The following is a 22728-nucleotide window of genomic DNA, read 5'->3' as shown; positions in this document are numbered from 1 at the left end:
AACTGCTATTATATGAACGAGAAATCGTAAGTAGTAAAGAGAATTCTCTTGGCAAGTTCTTATTATATGAATTTCAATTATATGGTTCAAATAAATACAAATACGCGACAGGTTCAAATAAACGGAATTCCATAAAGTGTCGCATATTCAAATCAAACATGGAAGTTGATGCAATTAGAAGCAAACACAAAATACTGCGGTCATCGATGAAGGACAGAATAGACGTGATAATGAAATATTTCTTTATGTCCAGGTCTAAAGGTTTGTGTATATGATTATGAAATCGTAAATTATCAGCGTAGAAGAAATAAAGATTCATACGTATATTACGCGTCTAAAATGTACGTCTATATGGATTGAATTAACGATTTCTTGTATTACGCGATTTCGGCAGCTTGCATTAACATTTCAATTTTAACTTTTCGTTCTTTCATGAAGGGAAGGGCAATCAGTATAAAAGAGGAAATTAAGATTTTGATAAGTCTTTTTTTGTTTTATTATTCTGTAATATAAGATACATTGTCCGACAAACGGTTATACAGACGTACAATATCCAGCAATTCGTTTTTTTCATGTATTTTACAGTGACGACGAATGCACTTCCATAGTGTCCAATTTCTTAACTATTTACAAAGTATTAATTGATTCTTATATTTGTTACATGACACCAATTCAAACGATAGGTTCATGGTACTCCTCGGTTCTCCTGTTGTTTGTCACGTTCTATTTCTCTTTTTTCGCACACGCTCTTTCCTCTCATATCTTTTTACATGTATACTTTTCAGAAAATCGAAGAAACATCGTTACAAACAGTCTCATCGAAAAGCTGAAACATAAAAGTGATGTAGAAGTAAAGAACGAATACATTTCTCATTCGTTAATAAACAAAATAGATTATTACGAATGCATAAACTTTGAGAATCACAAACGAATGCATAAACTTGAGAAGAACAATAGTACAAAGAAAACGTAGCTGCTTTTTTACTTTGACTTTCGTTAATTTGAGATGTAAAATTTGCTAATCAAATAAAGTTGTCGTAAATTTGTTATTTGAGAATGCGCACATACACATACACGCGTATCATACGTACACACATCACCAATTCTGCCACGGCGAGGCAGAAAATAAATAAAATTTTTCCATTTAATCTTCGCCAATAAAAATTATGACACGCAAGTTTCACTATACAAAGATTTACATTCCAGGTGGGAACAGATTAATACAAAACTGCTACGAAGTGCACGTAACTATTTCTTCGGATCATGATTATCGTGTACGAGAAATCTCCAATGATATTTCCTATCGTGTTTGTCGTTCTCTTAATTTTTCGGGTGTAGCGTATTGCGATTCACGCTTAGAAACGTGCAACTCTTATTTGGACAAAGTCGATCGAGAGTGAAAATAGAAATTCTAATGTTTCAATAGTACTCTTCTAACATTAAACGTTAACTGTCGGTATTAATATCGTACAACGTTTAATATTATATACAAGGTAATATAGAAAAGTTCAGCCACGTCGCTCGATTCTTAGGGGTCTCTATTAGCGACATGTTCGTTAATTCCAATTACCATTTTTCATGACATTTTCATATTAATTAAATGATATTTTCGAAGATCGAGTTTCGCTCGTAGAAACGTCTAGCTGCGTTCGAATTACAATTACGTTGCAATTTTGTATAGGATTCGCTAGTACGGAAGGACGGCAGAAGCAAATCCCGCCGATTCGACAAACGCGAACATTGAATCAGCCATTTCCATTTTTTTCCTGCTTTTCAATGTTCTTTCTATCGCTAATGGTTTAGTTAATTCCTCGTTTGAGCAATCGACGAACGTGTACTTTGGTATTACGTGTTCCTTTTGAAAATTCTAGTTCGCAGAAAATACGCAAATTAGTTATAATCCTATACGACACACGTTATCGTTATCGAAGAAACGAAATTAATATTTTTCGTCCTTTATTATTTTGATTTCACTGGTTTTTACAGAAACTTTCGTTCATTTGTATAGAGATACAAAGCAATTTGCAAGTACCATTCTAGGAGATTCAAGAGCCCTTTTGTATAAACTCGTTTGTTATTAATTGAGAATATGTTGCGGTGTAATTGACTTTATACTCATTGACAGTATTATCGTTAAATATGACCATCAATGGAATTCAATGGTACAGATGAATGTTTTAGAAAACTTTGAATTCGAATGTTTAATAAATTATCAATGCAGATTATTATATCGTTTTAAGTGCACGTAACAAAAGTATCAAATACGTGAAATTGATTGACAAAGCATCAAATCTCTGCCATTTCTTTCTTTCTTTTTTCTTGGAGAAACTGCGGTTTATTAATCAGAAATCCGTTGAACATGTTCTTTTTTTTTTTTTTCTCGCAAACTGTCGTACTAAAGTTTCGTGGTGGTCGACGAGTACTTTGAGTCGAGTCATATTTCCCTGAGGAATGAGGAGAGAAACCAGAACGCAAGGGCGTGAAATCAGGAGACACATAAGAGGAAAATCTTATAAAATAAGAAAAGTCGAATTGGAGATTTCTCTAATGGGAATTCACATTGAAGCTGAAGATAGCGTCACACGAAGCAAATTGCTTCTCTTTGTAAGCTATTACCTTGTAAACTTCATAATTGAATTTTTATGTTAGTTCTCAGAGATAAGGTAAAGAGATGAAGAAACAAAATAAGATCTCTTTCTTTTTAACGTTTCGATGAGCAGAAAGAAACAACGGCAATAAAACTTAAGAAAGGAATTTTTTAATGAAATTGCTATCTTCATGGAATATTTGTTGTATGAAACTGTATATGTAAATCTTTGATTCATAGAACTGAAAGTTCGTAGTATACTTTGTGAAACCTGCTTCCTTACGTTCTGGTATCAAATTTTATATAATTTACAAATGGGTACAACTGGTCTGTAAATTCTTCCTTGGTACATCTTCTTAACTTTCGCTTCGAGTACTACGACCATTTTATTTCTTCTCTATCAAACCAACTGTAATTGTGTACGATTTCACCGATGGCAATATTTATCATTCAAGAAATTGTTATTCCATCAAAACATTCTACTATAATATAACAAAAGGAAAAGAACTCGTTGATGTAATTTTTAATTCCATCTAACTTTTTTTTTATTATATTTAGCATTAGATGAAATTATCGGTACGTTCAATAATATGTATATCCAAAGGTCATACAAATCGAAGAAAAGTTACAAGTGGTTTGCCGCAACAAATTGTCCAAGCGTCAGCTTGGAGAAACGCGTGTGGCCCTTCAAAATGAATGGAACGAGTGCGAGGAAGTTTGCTCGGTCAGCCAGGTTGGATCGATGGCTGGATGGTCCGGTGCAAACACCAAAGCAAACTTTGTCTTGGCTACCGTCCACGATTCTCTATCGAATCACCAACAAAGTGATAACGATAACTCTAGCAACTGCTCAAGATAATATCGATTGTCATTAGACAACGTTACGAAACTCGCTTGTCTATTTGTTGCGCAACCAGAACGTACGATTCGGAATTCGTAGTTTCAACGTTATTGTTCGTCGATCGTTCCAGTTTCCCCTCTCTTTTTTTCAGCGTAAAAACTTTTAACTTTTAACGTTCTTACATCTTATGATATGTTACAAGAAACAGAAAAACACTCGTGTAGGTTGCTACTGCACGCGGTTCATTCGTCGCTGGTACAGAGCAGACTATGCGTTAGTTTGGTTGCGGTTCGATCTTTTGCAGGCCAGATTATTCAGTTCTTTCATCGAGTAGTATCTCGTTATATACAAGCTTTTATAACGTAGCTATGTTGTGTTTTGTTTAATATTTAAATAAAATATCTGAATAAAACATACGAGATTCAGAGGCTTGAACGTGCATACGACACATGCATATGTGAATAGTTATTTGTTATGAATAATTCATAATCTTGGAAACAATTCTAGCGATCGATCATCCCGATAGCTTCCACTTTTTGATATTAACGAAATGAGTTTAATTAACAAATGTAAATTATGCTTAACTTGTGTGGCGTAACTATGACGTGCAATAGTATAATACAAAGAACTGTTTTCTTACGCAGAAGAGAGCAACCTGTAAGTGCTTTATATCTTTTTAAAGTCTGCTCGATACTTGACGAGAGTAATATTTTACAGCTAATTTACAGCTATACATTACGCACTCCATAATCTCATACTCTATCACGAATATACCGATATTAAACAGTGTGAATAGTTTTATATGCGATACTCTTAAAAATTAGTGCCTAATCGCAACAGTATTTTAGTTATTGTTCTTGAGCACAGAATTCAAATATGATTTTCGTTCGATTGATTTCTGCGTCTAGTCAATGACCGCACGATGGTACATTAAAAACAATTGGCGTTTATCTTTCAAAGTATTACCTGGTTTTGTAAAATCATCGTATAAATAATCGTTCGAAATATTAAAAGATATAGAATAGTTCCAGTAAAAGTCGACAATAAAATAGATATGTACAAAAGTTAAACTTACATTGAAACATCGTCCGGTTCTTTTAGAAAAATGTGTTTGTCATAAAATATACTTACAGATATATGTATATATATATATATATATATAACGATTTACTTATTTTTATATCAATTTTCCTGGGTAATACTTACTTATTTTGGCAGTGTCGTTATGAAAGAATTGTTAGCGTATGAATAATTGATCAATGATGGTGCAATACATGTATAAAAGAGTGACGTATGAATGAAAGTTTCATTATGCACTACACGACTAGACGCATCAATCCATTCAGTTACATTATGGACAAGAATGTGTTTATTTTATGAGCGTTTAAATGCAGAAATATAAAAACTGTTACGAATTTCTATCTAAATAGGTGTGTAGAAATATTAAGTCGATCTCATAATAAGTTAGAATGTCATTTCCAAGTTATAAATAAATCATAGAAATTATCAAGACTGCTGAATAAGAGACGCGAGAAACTGTATTTCTGATCCCATGTTGTTTTCTTATTAGACCAAAGAACCAAAATATATTTACAAGTATGTATCTGTTGGTGTTGCATGTATATGTACAATCTTATATTATTCGATATATGTATTTGCAAAATAATCCTCTCTTTTCCGTTTATTCTTATATTCGATAGCTGTTTAGACGAAAACACGGATTTCACATTCTACTAATATGGGATGAATGTTCATTAAGAGTAAACCAGAATTAACGTAGGAACGTCTGCAGGAAGTTTAGGAATTTCCTAGAACATTTAGGAAACACTTCGTATATCCCGAGGATATCTTACTTAGAACTCGCATAATGTAATTGCTGGTCTTATTAAACTTGATATATACAAGCATATGTATTATATATCTCGTCGAATTGGACCAATCTCATTTACGTTACCATTATTTCGCTCGCTTTGTTTATCGAATCGAGTAAAATGTATTTTAACATTTAACATATTTTTGCGGAAAAAAAGTTTGCTAATTCGTTAAACTTCTCTCGCAAATACATATTTATTTGCGACATTGGTTTTCATCCAATACTAATTTTTATAATTGACAGCGTTCGAAATTACACGTATTATAGGTATTTATTCTAGAGAAAAAAAGTGCGAAATAAATCACAGGAAAATAACGTTAATTCGTTCGTTTGTCTTAAACTGAGAATCTCTTTCGTCTCGTTAATATTGGAAACGACATTCCAACCGTTTTTCGAACATCGTCGCGTACTTTCTTTGAAATTGCCGCATCCATCGTGTGCGACGAAGATTTAAGACACCTCATTTATGTCGTACTTCGTACGCATAAATATTCGTTTGCACCGAATAACATTAAATCCCGGCAACTCTACGCGAAGACAGTCCATCGATCGCTAACGATATATCTATTTCTTCGAACGAATAGCTGGAAACGTTTTTCAACCAAAGGATCTTCCTACGTGCGAAGCATCAGTTCCTGTTACGAAAACGTTAATTTATGAAAAGAAAGAGAAAAAATATATAGAGGATAACGAGTTACTATTTTCGAAATAAATCAACCTCGAAACCGGTATCGACGGTCGTATGGATGAAAGCGTTTCATCCAATTTCCCCGTCAATCGTCGAAGCGCACACTATGTCACTGTGATTGAATGATTACCTCTCTATTTATAATATATACGATGTATTAAGGGTACCTATCAATCTCGAACAACGTCGTGTTCCACGAGAGCGTTCTCGAGAACGAACCTATCTAAACAGGTCGTCCTTTGCTTCGTTATTTCTATGCAACATACTTTTCTGACTACGAGAAGACAAAGTTTTACATTTCGGTGTTTTCTTCAACCTCTTCGTCGACCTTCGGCAACATGTAGACACCAGGAATCGGCGGAACGTGATCTTCGAGTTTCAAAATTGGCTTGCAGTCTCTAGTGACGTCTACCTGATTGAAAGAATCCTTTAGGATATTTATTTCGTTCTCATGGGTGAACAAGTTGGTTGGCGGTTCTGTTCCACATATATCGTTGTCATCGGTGCCGTTCCTGTGGCACAAGTTGCCAGACGGAAATTGTCACGAGGTTAACGTGAGAGGATCGCTCGATAGTTCGTCCACACTCGGGCTGGCTTTCACTGGTTCTTGTTTCTCCGACTGATGGCTAAGCCTGTGAACGATTTCATCGTGCAGGATGTTGAAGCACATCGCAGTCAGCGCCATTCCAGACATTATGTAGAAAGAACAGAACCAAATGGTTACATTCCTCGACTCGTAAAGGCTTTGGCGGGGATAGGAACCGGGAACCATATCACCGAACCCGATCGTGCTCAGGCTCATGAAGCAGAAGTAACTCGCATCTACAGTTAAACACGAAACACCAACTTTAGTTATATACTACCGACTTTAGTTATTATAATACCGAGCTACGTATATCGATATTAGATCGTACGCTTGTAGGATATAATTCAATTAGGTGAACAATTTTTACAACATAATTTTCAATTAAATGTACGATCGTATCTGAATAAATTGGTTCGTTTCGATGATCTTTTCGGTACGAAAAACTTTTCATCGAATTAAAAGTAGCCGTGTAATTCATATATATATATATATATACATATAAATTACACGTTGCTGGTATAAAATTATACATTACTGGTATACATATAGATGATGCGACTTTAAAAGTACGGTTAAAGCATAAATCTTTTAAGAGAAATCTCTTTTTCACGTACCCACAAAGGACCAGCCGTCTAACTTGTGCAGAGTAAAAGCTCCTGCCACAATGTAGCAGAGCATTGCACCCAGACAAATGCTGATTGGTGCGAGTATAGTAACGTTGGGTCTGTCACCAGAGCCAAGACTCGACACTTCGTCCTTCGGGCTGGTCTTAATTTCCACTGTGCTCGTAAACGTTGACGCGTTCGCACGAACGTAAAAGGGTTCCTGCAACTGCAATTGCTGCTGCTGCTGCGCCAGTTCCTCCTGCTGCCGTTTCTTTCTCATTCGCCTTTCTTTCTCCTGCATTCACGCCAATTTCAAAGCAATTTTTAAGATTGACAAAAGGCAGACACTTTTCTATTTACTTCGGCAATATCTCTGTGAAACGTTGACCCTGTATCGCTTTACGAAAATCTACCGCGATACTTTTCTCGCCTTTTTCCTCGCGAGATATAAAAGAATTCGACCCGAGAAACGATTACGATTTACGCACTCACCTCCATTCTTCGTTCATCGTAGCAACAATAGCCACAATTCGAACAAAGGCAGCAACAAAGAGCACGAGTGAAAACACCTCTGGCGCATCTGGATAAAAGGCCTCCGGCACTTGATAAGTAAACCAAGGTCAAAGGAATACCCAGACTAGCGTAGCCCGTTGTCGCGATTTTACCCCACGTGGATTTTGGAGCTATGCTGCCGCAACCTGCAACAACATCGTTAGCCGTTTCAATGGAAATTCTCGTTCGTTTTAATCTGAAAGAATCGAATCGATTAATCCTTTCTATTAATATAGAAAGGATAACAAACAGAATGAAATCTAAGGGTTAAGAAAATAGAAACATATAACATACAAATGGATTTCGACAATTTCCACCGTTACATCATTTTCACGTCCTTTGGTCTACTTAAAAACGATACTCGCTCTTTTCAGGATAGAACCTCATGAAAGTTCAATAATTTGATATCGCCAGCCGTTTCTACCGACAATTAATCGTAATATCAGGGAACAGAGGTCACGAAATGGGTGTTTAAATTTACATAGAGAGCGAAATATTCGTGAGCGAATGTCGGTTAATATCTCGTAAGCTGGTCGAAAAAAATATAGTGATCGGTGAAAATGAAGAGCCGGAGAGAAAAAGGCTAGACAGTTCCGATAGGTGAGGAACGAAGTTGGAAAAAGCGGAGGCGCGAATCGATCGGGCTGACGCCGCTTAAGATAATGGATCGCCTATTGGAATTGCTGTGGACCGTGCATGATAGCGGCTTCGAGTGCATCGTCGATGGAACTGTAGTCGTAGAAACCTCGCGAAACTACGCGAAAGCCTATTCGTCACTGTCGTTTCGCCTTATCATTCACGATGGTGTGACCCTTTTCGTACCTGTTATCTGTTACCATTTGTTAGAGACCACGCCAGATTGTCAGCTCCAGTTTTATTGGTCTAGTGGCAATAGTATGGACTCGGGGCATTCGGTTGGTGGAACGAATCTGTCCATCGTTCATATTGGATATGTTTCTTAGATTCGAGATATCGATCGGACGTTGGAACTCATCGTTTGGCTAATCATAGTGTTGTCGTTGATTTAGGTATTTACTTTGGAACGATCAAGATATCAAACGTAAAATCCCAGATTATCACAGAATATTTAGAGATAAAACGAAGAGAACGTGCGGAATATACGAGACGTATTTTTAATTTCATTTTCGTAGCCATAAAAATTCAATTTTTGTATTCATATGGAGGTACTAATATATAAAGATACCAATACGAAAGTACAAGTTGTACGAAACTTGCTGTACTTGGATCTAATTAATTAATATAAATATCTTTTCTAGCCACTGTATGTGATGTATAAATTGAGATGTTCGAGTAATCGGAACGCGAATTAAAAAAATAAAAAAGAAACAATGCTAAGGTTTAATATCCAAGTTTATGTCTGACCGACGAATTCTATCGTCAGTTCTTCTCTGTTTCGAAGTTTCTTTGCAGTAGCGGAGCGAGTTACGTGCTCGCTATTCAAATCGCGAAAATGTAGGAAAAGGAGGGCCATCTTTTATTAAAATATTCGATATTGCGTCTGTGCGGGAACCGGTAACGCAGTGGGATCGTTCGGAAAAGATATTGAAAACAATCTGTGACGTTCAATAGTACGAAGACAATGGAAATTTTAGGCATCTTGAGAAATTTCTTTATGCGAATCGACGTACGATGTTGGTCGTGGGAATTCCGATACAATTTTTACGTTATTTTTACGCGTCGAAACGCTTTAATTATTCTTCCTTGGCGCGTATGTTAATGCCGTAATTATTGTTAGATTGAAAGGGTTCGCGTGTTAATCAGAGGTGTTGAAGAAACTTAATGTTCGTCGAGCGACGCATATTCATATCCGATTTTCTTAATGCGAGCTGAATACATATGAGATGCTATGCATATTTATGCAGATTTTCTGATTAAAGTCACGCAACAGACTTCGCAAGTGTGTTAGTAGAAAAACTTGGCATAAGTTTCGAAAGTTATCGATTCGCCAGCAGATAAATGCATATCGCAAACAAATACTTTTCTTTTTAAATAATAACACCCTATTAGAACTAATAAATATATACATATGTATAAATTAAAATTAATTTAAGAATATTTGATATACACAAATAAATAAACATAGTTGGTAATAAAATACCAAGTCCACGTTGTACGATACTAAGATCTGTTATGGTAAAAGAAGTTAAATGTTAATGCGACAGGTTCGTTTCTGTTTGATACGATACGAAGTGAGACTCGAGAAACTCGCGTGAACATGTTCAAGTTCGACAAGCTGTTTGGTCCGTTTAAATTCAAGTCCAAGTTCAAGAAACTTGTTTACAATGACTTCGTTATGTTTGACAATTAGTTAGACTCTCACCTATTTCGAAGTAACAAAGATTTCTCAGATAATAAATTATAAATAGGTTTGTTATAATATTGTCGAAAAAATGAAACTGTTGAAAAGTTTTGTTAAAGCGTTTTATTTATGCAACGGTATCCTAACTCAATAAGAGTTTTCGGTTTTATAGTAATTCTTTTAATATCCAATATCATTGCATCTTATAAATCTGTGTCATCGTTATCGATCCTTTTTAACAGACGGAATAAAACAAAGTTTTAAGATTTTTTTTGTGTAAAACTTATGCACCGAATAAATCAGCTTTGACAAGCATCTTGATCCTTTATAAATGCGAAGGTGTTAGAAGAAAATACTCCGATTGGATACCACTATGCTGCAGGATCTCGTAAAGCACAGAAAGTTCAAGACACTCTACTTAGTTAACAATAAGTCGAACGTCTGCTTTCAGTTTTAAGTACAAATGCCGTAATTATCGGGAAAGTGTTAGTTTCTCGAACTTTCAGCAACTTTGCTTCAATCTTCGATTATCGAAAATGAATCGCGCGTTTTCAAATGAAAATAGCAAGTGATTTTTTACCATCATGCCAGTTTTATATTAACAGACAAATATAAATTGGGAGAACGAGTCATATAATTTTCCAACTAACAACGTTAAAATTATATCGTTAACGAGAGATAATTAACGTGTATCCGTGTACAAGATATATCTTTAAATACAATGTGCAGACTGTAAATGACGCTACGCAAGAGTTGTGAATTAATACGCAAGTTTTATTCCATATTTGCAAATTAACGATCAACGATATTTAGTCGACAGTAACAACGTACGATGAGAAATCAATTAAACGTTCTTACGCCAAGTTGCGTGCAACGTATCGATAATCAAACTCCGGAAACGTTGTGGAAAACAGGATGACACGATGTTGCGAAGTAAAGTTCGCAACAACTACTGCTCCTGACGTTGTGCTGCATCTCTGTAATGCGCGCTAAATAGATCTGCAAGTTTCGCCACCTTTCGTAAATGTTACGCCAACCGAAAGTTTTCATCCGTTAATGACTCCTTCGAAGAACTCGAAAGCATCGTCGTAAATCGTGATACGATAGTAATGATGGCTGCCTGAATGTTTCGTTTCGACACGAGTTCAAGAGAGCATGAACGTTTTAATTGAACTTCAAGTGGAACGTTTCGAAATGCAACGTCGAGTGAAATAGCTGCTATTTAGTCGCTAGATGTGTCCTCGTTTTAACATGTGTGAATACTTCAGCATTTATGCCATATTAATTTACGGCTGTAATCAAAATATTATTAATGTATTTTAAAAGAGCTGCAGAAGCATTTAGCTTTCGTTACGCACATGTATTTATTATACGTTCGATTTAATCATTTGGAACGTGTATCTTGTAATAACTTAACACGAAAGTAGGGCAAAATAAATGTCACACATAAATGGACAAATGAAATTTTTATTTTAAAATTGTTTCCACAAATTCTCGATCGTTCTGTCTTTCTTACTTTCTTTCTACAGGATAGTTGATTTCGTACTTATCATTTTACGGTTGTGTACCATTAGCGAATATAGAGCGGATTCTCATAATTGCTCGTAATAGGATCTATTAGGTTAATTGGCTGCTAACGCTATAATTGCGAATTACGTTATTAATATGATCGATCCTTATCTCCATTGAAATTACGATACGCTGTGTTTTAATACGCTAGTCTATATGGTATTACCACGCTAGCTTTCCGATTACTTGTTTAAGTTTCAATAAAAAAGTTTCTTACTATTTGCTCATAATGACTACTATAATTTTAATCTACAAATTGTTTCGTCCTACGAAAAGTTGCACCATATTTATTCCTCGAAATAACAGAAACAACGAAATGTTTTACTTCGTGCGATGAATCTCCGGTATTTCTACTGAAATCGTATTAAAATCGTATCAGCGTCGTCGTGTAAAGATCGTCTGTTTGTGCTACTGGGAAAAATACCCTGAATTACCAGGTGACGAGACAGGCTATAAGGTGCATGAGTGAACGCCATCATCGGCTAAATAAATATGGCATAAATTGTCTGTAAAAAAAAGTATCTTCGAGGTCTTTAAACTTTAATCTTCGTCGCAGTTTGCTTTGGAGTTCGTAGGGTAATATCTCGTGTTATTAATTGCCACCTTCAGTTCGCCAATAAATTAACGTCGGTTTCTCTCTTTTTCTTATTTCAAAAGTATCATCCGTGAATAGGTGGGATTGCGTGAAATTCTCTTGTCACGGGATTCTCGATATCTAACAACGTCGACTGTTTATCCGGTTAGAAACGCAAGTCTATGGACGATTGTTCCTTTACTTTCGAAAGGCTGTTATTCTTCCATAGCTGTCAAAGTATTTTTCTCGCCAGAATCTCGGCAAACGAGGAAACAACTTTTCATTCGTCGCTTTTCAACGACAGCATATTACATCCAGCAACGTATAAAAGGGAAAAGTGGAATATAGAGAGGGAGGATAAACCTGGACGATGTAACGAGATGACGGTATCACGATAAAAAAGGTAACAGAGACGGAGCACGCGAAGCGGAACGGAACGAGAAACGGAAGAGAGACTCCGGGGATTATTTATTTTGCACGATGACCGCAATCCGCGGCTGCATTTTCCGCGAGATGACCGACCAAACTGTCTGGAAAACGAACAGAAATTACATCGGTAAAAAATAATAAATGTTGGCTACACGTCATTGATTAGGCTTCTGACTAATTTACGTCTGTACGATCAGCAGCCAAAGCATAATAATTCGCGTGTCTCGCTTACTCGCTTACGATACTATCGACGTATCGTCTTTAACTTGTATATGCGACGTGCTTTGGCAAAAAGGTCTCGAGCTCTGGACAAATTTTCACCCTTTCAGGTTTTTTTATGGTCTTTTTTATCGTCTTTTTTTATAGTTTATGGAATGCTCCGTGCAACGAAACCTTCATCTCCCAGCATAATTATTGACTTCGCAATACGCAATCAAAACGATGTAATATCAGAGAATAGACAATCATTTGTTACATTGATAAAAATTCATCTCTAATTGGTTTCTAAATAAAATTGCAAATGCGCGATTGTAATTAACGACAGTCTTCGCTGTTAACGGAGATTGAGAATGATCTTGGAAGAAAAAGTTGAAAGCTAAGATTGCTACAAAGCAAAGCGGCGATCTAATGCGTCAATTAGAAGAGAAAATCTTCCAACTCAGCCCTTTTCTTTTTTACAACAAGTTTCATAACTGGAGCAAAGGAGAATAAATTAGGATTAGAGGAAGCTATGTGTGGAACCGTGTTACCGCGGAAAGTGGAAATGCCGTTCGGAGAATGGATAGCAGTCATTTCGTGTTTTACGCAGAAGAGATTACGCTAGGGAGGAAAAGTTTCGCATGGAGAATAATGCTTTAATTGATGGAGTCTAATTCTAGGCGGCACGGACTGTTACAGGGTTTAAATGAGTTGAATAGGTCTGTGGGGAAAGTAGATTGCGTGCGAGGAATATAAGAGTTTGTTATTAAAAGCATCTTCCGCAGAACAATCAATCCTGGCATTACGATCGATTTGTAGTAACATTAGGTGAATGTTATCAAAATGAGCAAATTAACGAGGAATTGTTAACTGGAAATAACACTTGCTATCCTATTACGAAATCATCGTATCATAAATCATAGCTACCTACTTTTTAAATAACATGGCAATAATACATTTTGCTATATATTGTACCAGTACTAGTACATATATTTTCAATTTATTCATCACTGACTGTATCAATACCGGCAATCTTCCTATCACATTAAAAAGTACTTCTTTATCTAGCTTATAATTAGAAAATCAAGAAATCTGCAGCCGAAGAGTTTGCTAAATAGCAAAATTATTTTACAAAGCTTGGCAATTACAAATTTCAGTTTCGTTATCGCATATCGATTTTCAAGAATCCGTTAAACCGCCTTGTAAATAATTTTCTGTTACACGTAGATATGACGATCACAAGCGACCAAATCTTTGCCATTTAACTTGTTCGTAATACAGCAATCCAACCATACCTTCTCAAGAAATAAGCAAGCGTAGTGTATTTTACTGTTATTAATCACTTCACACGAGCTTTTCGTTTTATCTCTTGAATACGTACGATTAAATTATACCTTCACTGGACTACGTAAATAATCTATGAAGAAGAAGAAAACGAGCGACTTTGCAATGACCATAAAACTGGCGTTTGATATCGATGGTGGAGCTTTTCTTCCGGATGATGGTAGCCCGTGGTGCTGGCTCGTCGACGAAACAATACCAGGCCGAAAAACTCATTTCCGAGAATACATCCGGAATATCAGCGCGCTGTTTCTCGCAATCAGAATCCACTCGTACGCGATGATTTATGTTGGTGGTCGTGGCGAAGTGAGGCGAGGTAACGCGTGCGCTCAAGAAAGAGCCAACGAGTTTCGTTGACGCAGTCGACTTATTTACGTGCCGGTTTTCAGCTGTTTAATTTACCGCTCGAAATAATTTGCATACAGCAGGACGTGCCGCTTTCGTCGTGCAATAACATCTCGAGGATGAGCCGTGTGCCGTGTTAGGCGAACGCATCGCGCGTTGTGCGCAACCGACTAGCATCCTGAGAGAGAAGCTAGCAACCCCCTTTCGTTTATCCCTTGTCCCCGATCGCCCCTTGTCCCGGTTGTCGACGCCATTCCGTGGTACAGGTTCGTCGGGATCCCCGACGTATCCCCCGAGGTCGTAACGCTAAGTCTCTCTACGCGAGGACCCGAAATTAATAACGCGGCCTGGCGCAAATACGGCGCACATAATTAAAGCGATATTACGATCTGGGACAGCGGCTGCTGTATCGTCTAGCAGCCGGCTGGCGAGCATGTTATTTAGCTGTGAGCCGCTGCTGCGCGATTCAAGATGTGTGCGCTTCGATTCCGAGCCAACTTTGGTCGAGCTGTTTGCGGACAGGTGATTTATATTGATTTCCTGATCCGACCAACCAGGGCGAGGGGATGAGAGAATGTACGGCTCGTATCTCTCTGTGAGAGTTTCTTGACCATCTATCGGTTGTCGGCTTGCTAGTAACGGCGGTATTAGGTCGTATCTTGTAAAATTGCTCTTCCCGCTGAAGCAAGCCGCTTTTTATACTACGAAGGAATTTTTTAATTCTGCTCACTATCTTCCTAACGATTTCTAGAATATTTCGATTAACGCGTCGACTGTCACGGCGATCATCGGCGGTCATCGGTGGACCGCGTTACTAAATCTGTTAGGTAAAGTAAGGTAAGTTTCGTGGACTAACAAATTTTCACAATCGTGGTTTACATAAGATCGTCGGAGAAAAGTGAGCGAATGCAATATTTTGCAGACATTATTAGGTCGTCCGAAAAGTTTCTTTCGTTTTATAAGGAAATAATGGATGCACAGCATTTCCCGTTTTATATTATTTTATCGAATTACGTATGATCCATTTTGTTCTATCACAAGATTAGGTTTCATGTTTGTATAAAGATGCGTCGTTGTAAAAGACGTGTCTGTAAAAGGAAAGACACTTTTCGGACAACCTAATATCTCGGTAAAATTCCCGGTGTGTTTAAAAACGCGTTCATTTAAATTTTTTAGAAATTGTTGGGAGGATAGGGAACATTCTCGAGTTAAAAGATACACAGAAGGGGAGAATAAAGAAATTGTTTGATATTACAAAATACGGTTATCTCGTTGCGAAGGTACAGCCGGGGTAAAACCTTGTCAGGTTAAAGGGAAAGCAAGTCAAAGAGTGATTTTGTGACGAGGATTAAATGTCTTATGAAGGACTTTTAGACCAAGCTGGAATTAATTATAACCTTTTACAATTTGCTCAGGATGTCCGTTATAAATTTTAGTTGCACACATGTAATATTCAACGACTTGGAACAGTTCTAAAATGTGGTCTCCAGGGAAACCTGTTTATAGTCTTAGGTTAAATTAATAAAATTTATTCTTTAAAGTTGCTATGTACTTCATGTAAGTACATATACACCTCGCTTTATTTTATACACCGCAATCAAGATTTCACTTTTACTTCCTGAAAATATTCTCCATCATTTTTGTCTGTTACAAGAAAATTGAAAGAAGCTACATGGTCGACTAATACCTTTTGCTGGATTAATGTTAACGAGCACTAACCGTTCAGAAACGGAAGATCAAACGAATTAAAACTTTCTCCTTTGAGAGTTGAGTTCATTTTCGACAGAGACTTGACTTTACCATTCAGGGCAATCAAGAAGCAAAGTACGTTACGCTCTCGGACGTTAGAAGGAACGTAGAGTGAAATCCAAAGGTCAGATTCTTGCCACAAAAAAGTGATATTACCTTTGTAACGCGGTAAATCGGTGTAGAAGATTAGCCTCTGGAATATGCGTGCTGAATGAGGGCCACGATACGCAAGGTTGGATTTTCTGTTTGTGAAACTACTAGATGCTGGAGTCTTTAAAGTAAATAGATACGTGCAGAAAGTGCGCGGAAAGGAAATGGATAAAAACAGAAGGTAAAAAAGTAAATAGGAAGTGAATGTAAGTGGTAAAGTGAATAAAACTGAAAGAGACGAAAAGGAAAAATGAAAAGGGTCCTGTGAACGCAAGAGCGAGGGAAACGTCGTATGAGGAAGAATTGAGAAAAAAGAAGAAAACGTAAAGGATGAAAAAGGCGACGATAAAACGTAGAAAAGAAGAAGAAAGGAACGCAAGAAGAAAAAAAAGAAGAAAAGAGGAAAAATATGGAAGTACTCAAGAAGTAGACAAAAAGCCATAAAAATCAAGGAATAAAATGAAATAGAAAAGATGTGAAAGGAGTACAGAGAATGTTTGAGATGATGCACAGCCTTGATGTATGAGATACTTTTGCTTCTACACGCCGACACTGTCAAGGAAATGTTACCCCATAAAATATATCTTGCACGTTGGCTTATGCCGCGTCCAGACAGCCAAGACGTACATACTTCGTGGAAACGCACGTCCTTCGGCTGAACGTGTTGAAGGTGTCACGGCGAAGGATAAAGTCGACGATAGGGTTAAAATATAAATCATTCCGGACTCGTCCGATACCTCGATGTATTTCCTAGCTCGTATGCTTTCAGATCGATGAAATTATGACTTAAGAAAATTACTTATAGAAGCTTTGGCAACAAAATTCTGGTGAAACGGTATGCTACGGAACTAAGCGAAGACCAATCAAAGACTTCGAATAAAGTAGAATTTCTAGACAGTAACGATATAGAAACATAAAATTCGGTTAAGATATAGATAAAATAATAAAAATATTCTTCCAACATACTATCGAAAAGAGAGAAAAGAAAAATTAGAAAAGAGAAGAAAACCATATGTGTCTTTAATTGTTTCCTCTTCCGTCACGTAAGGCGTTTTCATTTGACGTAAATGCAAGCCGACAGTCGCGACAGTACAACGAGCTAAGGGAATAAGGATGGGATAGGTTCGGAGTATAAATCACGTGGAAAGCTATTCGGAGCTACATACATCGCAAGCGGCTATGGGGTTGCCGTTATTGTGGCGATTTTCACACCGGCAGCGAGCGTTTTACGAGTGAACGGGCCGAAGCAAATTGCCGACTTTTTACGAAATACGGACGAGATCGGAGATAGACTGGCGAGAAACGAGTCTGCAACATTCTGCGAGCTGGTAAAAAGCGGAAGAATATAAACGGTAGGAAAGAGAGGATAAAATTTATGTAATCCGTGGCTTCTCGAGGGAGTACGGTGGGGTGCAGCAAGATAGACAGAAGATATCTACATCCGTGAAATACGAATAGGTTAATAATTCTAGAGACATCGTGAGTATGTCGCGGAAATTTGGACGGTGACCAAGAAAGTTTCACGAAAGATATCGTGTTATATTCCAACCTATATCGGGACTCGCGAGAAGAGGAATCGTTTATTACATATAAATTTGGATCTTGTCCAAGATTAGTTAACATGTGGTTTAATAAGGGCCGGTTTATCGAGATCGATCTTATAGAAAGTTGTAACGATTAATCTCGCCGGGAATGAAGCGAATGTGAGAGAGTTTACCATACGCGGAGAAGACGCGCTCCAATACTGATGGAAAATGAACACGAGTCGGGTTAATACGTTATTTTAAAATTATATTCATCGCGTGGCAGCACGCGTGTTGCCGGCAATAGTTTCGAAAAGAACAATCGCGTTTCGATATTAAAAGCGATAAAACAATTGAAAGAGAAATATAGAATGGTACGAGCGATGTAATAAAACACGTGGAATTAAACGACAGCCATGAATTTCACGTTCCTCCATGTAATAAGAAGCGTCACCGGATGTCGGCGAGAATCTCGAAGAGTGCAGGAAAATTTCGTAGAATTTCAGAAAAATTTACTGTCTGTATGTTTACCGACACGGAATCTTCTCGAGCTCTTCTCGAGCCACACCTTAGAGATAGTCTCTACTTCGTTTCGTTCTCCCTTGTGTCACCGAGAGGTTGCTATTGGTACTAATTACTGGAACAATAAGTCTCTGCTTAATACTTCCCTCTTGCACCCTTTCATCTGTCACCTTCCCAAGACGACATTTTCTTACCACCATCGCGTCGCCTGTCGACAGTGTAAACTATCCTCCAGCAACTACTCTACTACACCTTCCCCTTGAAACTTTCTCATACGAACGACCTTCATTCCGGCTTAGATGGAATTAAACAGCGAGGGGGAATTATCACTTGCAGCTCAATATTTCGCACCTTCCATTTACTCGACTTGTATGTACGAGAAAAGCCGTAGAACGGGCTTGATCTTCTTCCATTACGATTAAACGGTTCTGTCGAATGTTGATCCTTGCTATAATGAAGGAATTTTCACGTAATATTTCACGTTATACGACGATCGTAGGATTTTACGAAGGAAACTCCTAGAGTTTGAATACATACCGTTATGCGTGAAAATGGTTGAAAATTGTTGAGAATTGTGGATCTTTGGAGCCGAAATAATGTTATAGGAACACTAAATTTATACTGAAGATTAATATTAAACTAGTAATATATTTATTTCATGAACGATTCCTTATATATTCATCGATACGTACTTGCACGCGTCTCAGCACTTTCTTCCATACACGACTCTTCACCGACTCTTAACCGACTGTTAAGTTTACATTCCTTTGTTTTCGAGACGCTTCGCACACACACATACTTCCACACACTGATACTCACATACAAGTATCTCTACTACGCAGTTAACTCAATCCAGCACAGAAAATTACACATATCTCAACAAAAATATACATTTATTTAGTGAATGAAATATCACGCATTCTGTACCTAGGTTCCACGTAATTATCTACAATTTTCGGGCATTTTCTAACCAGCTTCATTTTCAATAGAAGAGAAAATCCCGGTACCGTTTTCCTTTTACGTTATCAGCAACGAGCGGATCTTGCCTTGCAATGGAAACTTTTCAAAATTTCAGTAGATATTGGAAGTAGCAAATAACGTTCGCTCTTCGCAAATTACATGTTTTTCCTCAAGCTTATAATTTACAAATTATTTCAATGGCAATACGTTCTCATAATTTCTACTTGGTATTTCTATCAAATAAGCGTTGTAGTTGCTACTGAGCTTTACGAAGATGTTCGTAGCTTTTAGTAATGATCGACACCCGAATGTCATAGCCAACGGTAGTCCACCACACCGAAACAAGTTCTCCTCGTAATAAGAATAAATCGATCTTCTCGGAACTCTCTCGGTTCATCTTCTTCCCTTGCTGTTCATTAGTCTCCGTCAGAAGCTGCTGCAAATGCAGCTGCGGCGGTCATGTGTCGATATTATTAATAGTAACGTCGACACGGTATTATTCCTCGAGGTAGGAGTACGAAATTATGCATCAGTCACGCATTAAATATTATATCTCGCTATTTCGAAATAATTAAATTTGTCATGCACGATACTCACTGGTCGTTGTTCCCTTTTGCGAGCGTGTTGCACTACTTTACCGGTGTGTTTCGTTTTAGACTTTAGTAACGTATAGTTGGAGCAGGACGCTAATGGCAAATTACTTTCCGTGATAACTTTTCCACGGTGATCGTTAAAGAACAAATTGAGGAGGGTTAGTGCGATCCAGATCAACGATTACTGACGTGGAAACGTTCAAGGACGATATTTATGGCCTTAGAAATCGCAGCAACCGACAAACGATCGTTACTGTCTCTCGAAGTATATTTACTGCCTGCGCACTATACCGGAGTTGCGAACTAGGTTTTGTTCCAGCTGGGTCAATGAAATTCTATATCAGCGTACATGTATACAGACAAAAAGAGACTTCAATTTTTTTTTAAAGTAACATAAGTCACCGTCGTGAAAATGATATTGCAAGGATACAGCTGATTTTCAAACGTTAAATATTTATAGCGTACCTCCTAGCGCCAACCTATCGAATTTCATAATCTGTGTTGAAATTATTTTGACAAGTGATAACGTCGAAGTAATTTCATGGTAAAATAATATAAAAATAGCGTTAGTAACAAATAAATGTATAGCACATAAATATTTCTAAATAAACACGTAGAAAATATTTATTTACGAAAATATTGTATAACATGATTACAAATATTAATTGAAAATAATATCCGACATGGCAGCGAATTTGTACATTTTAATCAAGTATTATTTTTCAAATAAATGGATTATTAATCCTCCTCACAAAGCCATTTTGTCGAATATATATTTTTTCCTTTTATTTTTATTTTTTTTTTTAATGTAGTTACAACGCATGCTATTGGAAGAAATGGATCTGGGTTAAGTTTTATCGAGTAGTACGTTCGTTAATAATTGTTACTCGTGCGAAACATGTTCAACTGAAACGTATAAAATAAACACCCCTCTCAATCAAAACCGTGGAGCAAGCTGCATAAAAGAACGAGATTGCAAAGTACAAGGGTTAAAGGCATAACGTAAAAACAATGTTGCCAGTACATAGAAGGAATCACCGACTCGTTCCTGAAAATACATTTATAATCTATGGCATGGAACGTGCTGTTGCAAAATTACAGCAGCCAGAAAGCATTCGTGCAGAAAACACGGAAATCGTCTTGCGTTGGAAACTGTTCCGTTCTCTATATGATATTTACTGTTCCGAATTGCCTAAGAATGCCTCTGAATAGCTCTCGTGAAAGCATTTCCAGTTATCGCATACTTGCAAATCGAACGTTTGTAGCGTTCTCCTCGTGCTTGATTATTCTCTGCTAGATTATTGATTTTTCTATACGAATTCAAGAAGAGATGTAAGGACCCTTAGAAAAAAAAATATATATATATATAAAAAGAATGTATTGTCTTACGAATAAGGATCAGATGATTTTGAAGAAAAATGTTTTTTGTAAAGGAAATTTTACATTGTTAAAAATAGCGTACATATGTTAAGTATTTTAATAGGCACATAACGGGTTCCATTTAAACAGTATTTATTTTATTTGTTCTCGTACGAGAAAGTAATTGCACAGTTTTGCCCCCGTTATGACCTTTTTGTTTGTTTCGTTGTTAAAATATTTCATCAATTTTAACTGTCAACGAATTAATAGCTGACGTTGCAGAAATTTGAATTTGTTATTTGAAGCGTCAATCATTTATTTTCTTTCGCCAGATGTAAGCTGCCATAGTTTATGAAATTAATTGTTTTATAGAAATTTCTACTATGACACATTTACTCCGATTGGAAAGGACCGAAACTCTTTCGTAATTTTCTAGCTATTACATTTAAAATATCTTTTTTCTTCACTGAATTTTTATTCTATCCGTACCTTATGTATATTTGATTTTTATCGAAGAATAAATTGATTTTCCCGTATTTTTGTGGAAATAAAACTCCACTGATATTGCACTATGGATGCTTATAAATGGATGAGGTATTAAAAACCAACGAATTCGATGGGAAATCAAATTTGTCGCAGATTTAATCCGATACTGCGTGTAATTAACGATCACCATATCAGAGGCCAACACCGATTTGTATACTAAAATTAAATCACTCTTAAATACCATTATCACTTCGCCTTTAAATATATTACTTTTAGCGTTTGATTTAAGGGTAGAATTAAATTAAACAACATACGATAAATTTCAGCTTGACGATGACCTGTAAATAGAGGATTAAAAATACCGATAGGCTATCATAATTTTAATCAAATAACGTAATTAGATTATATGGATTACTTTTTTTGTTTAACGACGACTGTTCGATAGACTATGAAAACGCGTTTAGAATGTTATATTATTTACTAGTGTATTACATTTGTATACACGTAAAAATGTTTACCACGCCAACCGTGAATATATCTGTATGCTATGGGTAAACGCGTTCCAAAATAATTTTTTACTCTGAATTACAATCATAAATCCGTAGAAAGCTGTAGCGGTTTGTGAAAGGAGAGAGAGAGAGAGAGAGAGAGAGAGAGAGAGAGAGAGAGAGAGAGAGAGAGAGAGAGAGAGAGAGAGAGATAACAAATTGGCAAACGTATTTTGGTTGTTTACTTTTTAATGAAACGCTTTTTTCAAATTCTGAATGTAAAGAGTTCGCAATAACCGAAGCATAACAAGTTCGTGGTAAACGTTCTGTAATTTTCCAATACGGTTATTCAGTAGTAGGATTTTGATATTTCAATACAGGAACGATACT

General features: G+C 36.7%; 1 protein-coding gene and 1 long non-coding RNA gene across 23 annotated transcripts in view; one reads left to right on the top strand and one right to left on the bottom strand.

The window, feature by feature from the left end:
• Positions 1-6336: 6336 nt before the first annotated feature.
• LOC138179868 (TWiK family of potassium channels protein 7) overlaps positions 6337-22728 on the bottom strand; it is a 322181-nt gene continuing 305789 nt past the window's right edge. For all 22 annotated transcript variants that reach the window (XM_069113087.1, XM_069113092.1, XM_069113090.1 and 19 more), the window contains 3 exons: positions 7673-7878; positions 7190-7475; positions 6337-6811 (listed from right to left, as the gene is read on the bottom strand). In XM_069113087.1, the coding sequence (XP_068969188.1) occupies positions 6531-6811; positions 7190-7475; positions 7673-7878 (773 nt within the window). In that variant the 3' untranslated portion in view covers positions 6337-6530. The remainder of the gene's footprint in view (positions 6812-7189; positions 7476-7672; positions 7879-22728) is intronic.
• LOC138179880 (uncharacterized) lies at positions 21865-22634 on the top strand. Its single transcript, XR_011173151.1, has 2 exons — positions 21865-22471; positions 22524-22634. It is a non-coding gene; the product is annotated as an uncharacterized LOC138179880 (long non-coding RNA).

Source organism: Bombus flavifrons, chromosome 5 (genome assembly GCF_040668555.2).
Source record: "Bombus flavifrons isolate JBK064 chromosome 5, iyBomFlav1_principal, whole genome shotgun sequence".
NCBI classification, from domain to species: domain Eukaryota; kingdom Metazoa; phylum Arthropoda; class Insecta; order Hymenoptera; family Apidae; genus Bombus; species Bombus flavifrons.
The sequence above is the reverse complement of the archived record's forward strand: the minus strand, read 5'-3'. Positions and strand labels throughout refer to the sequence as shown.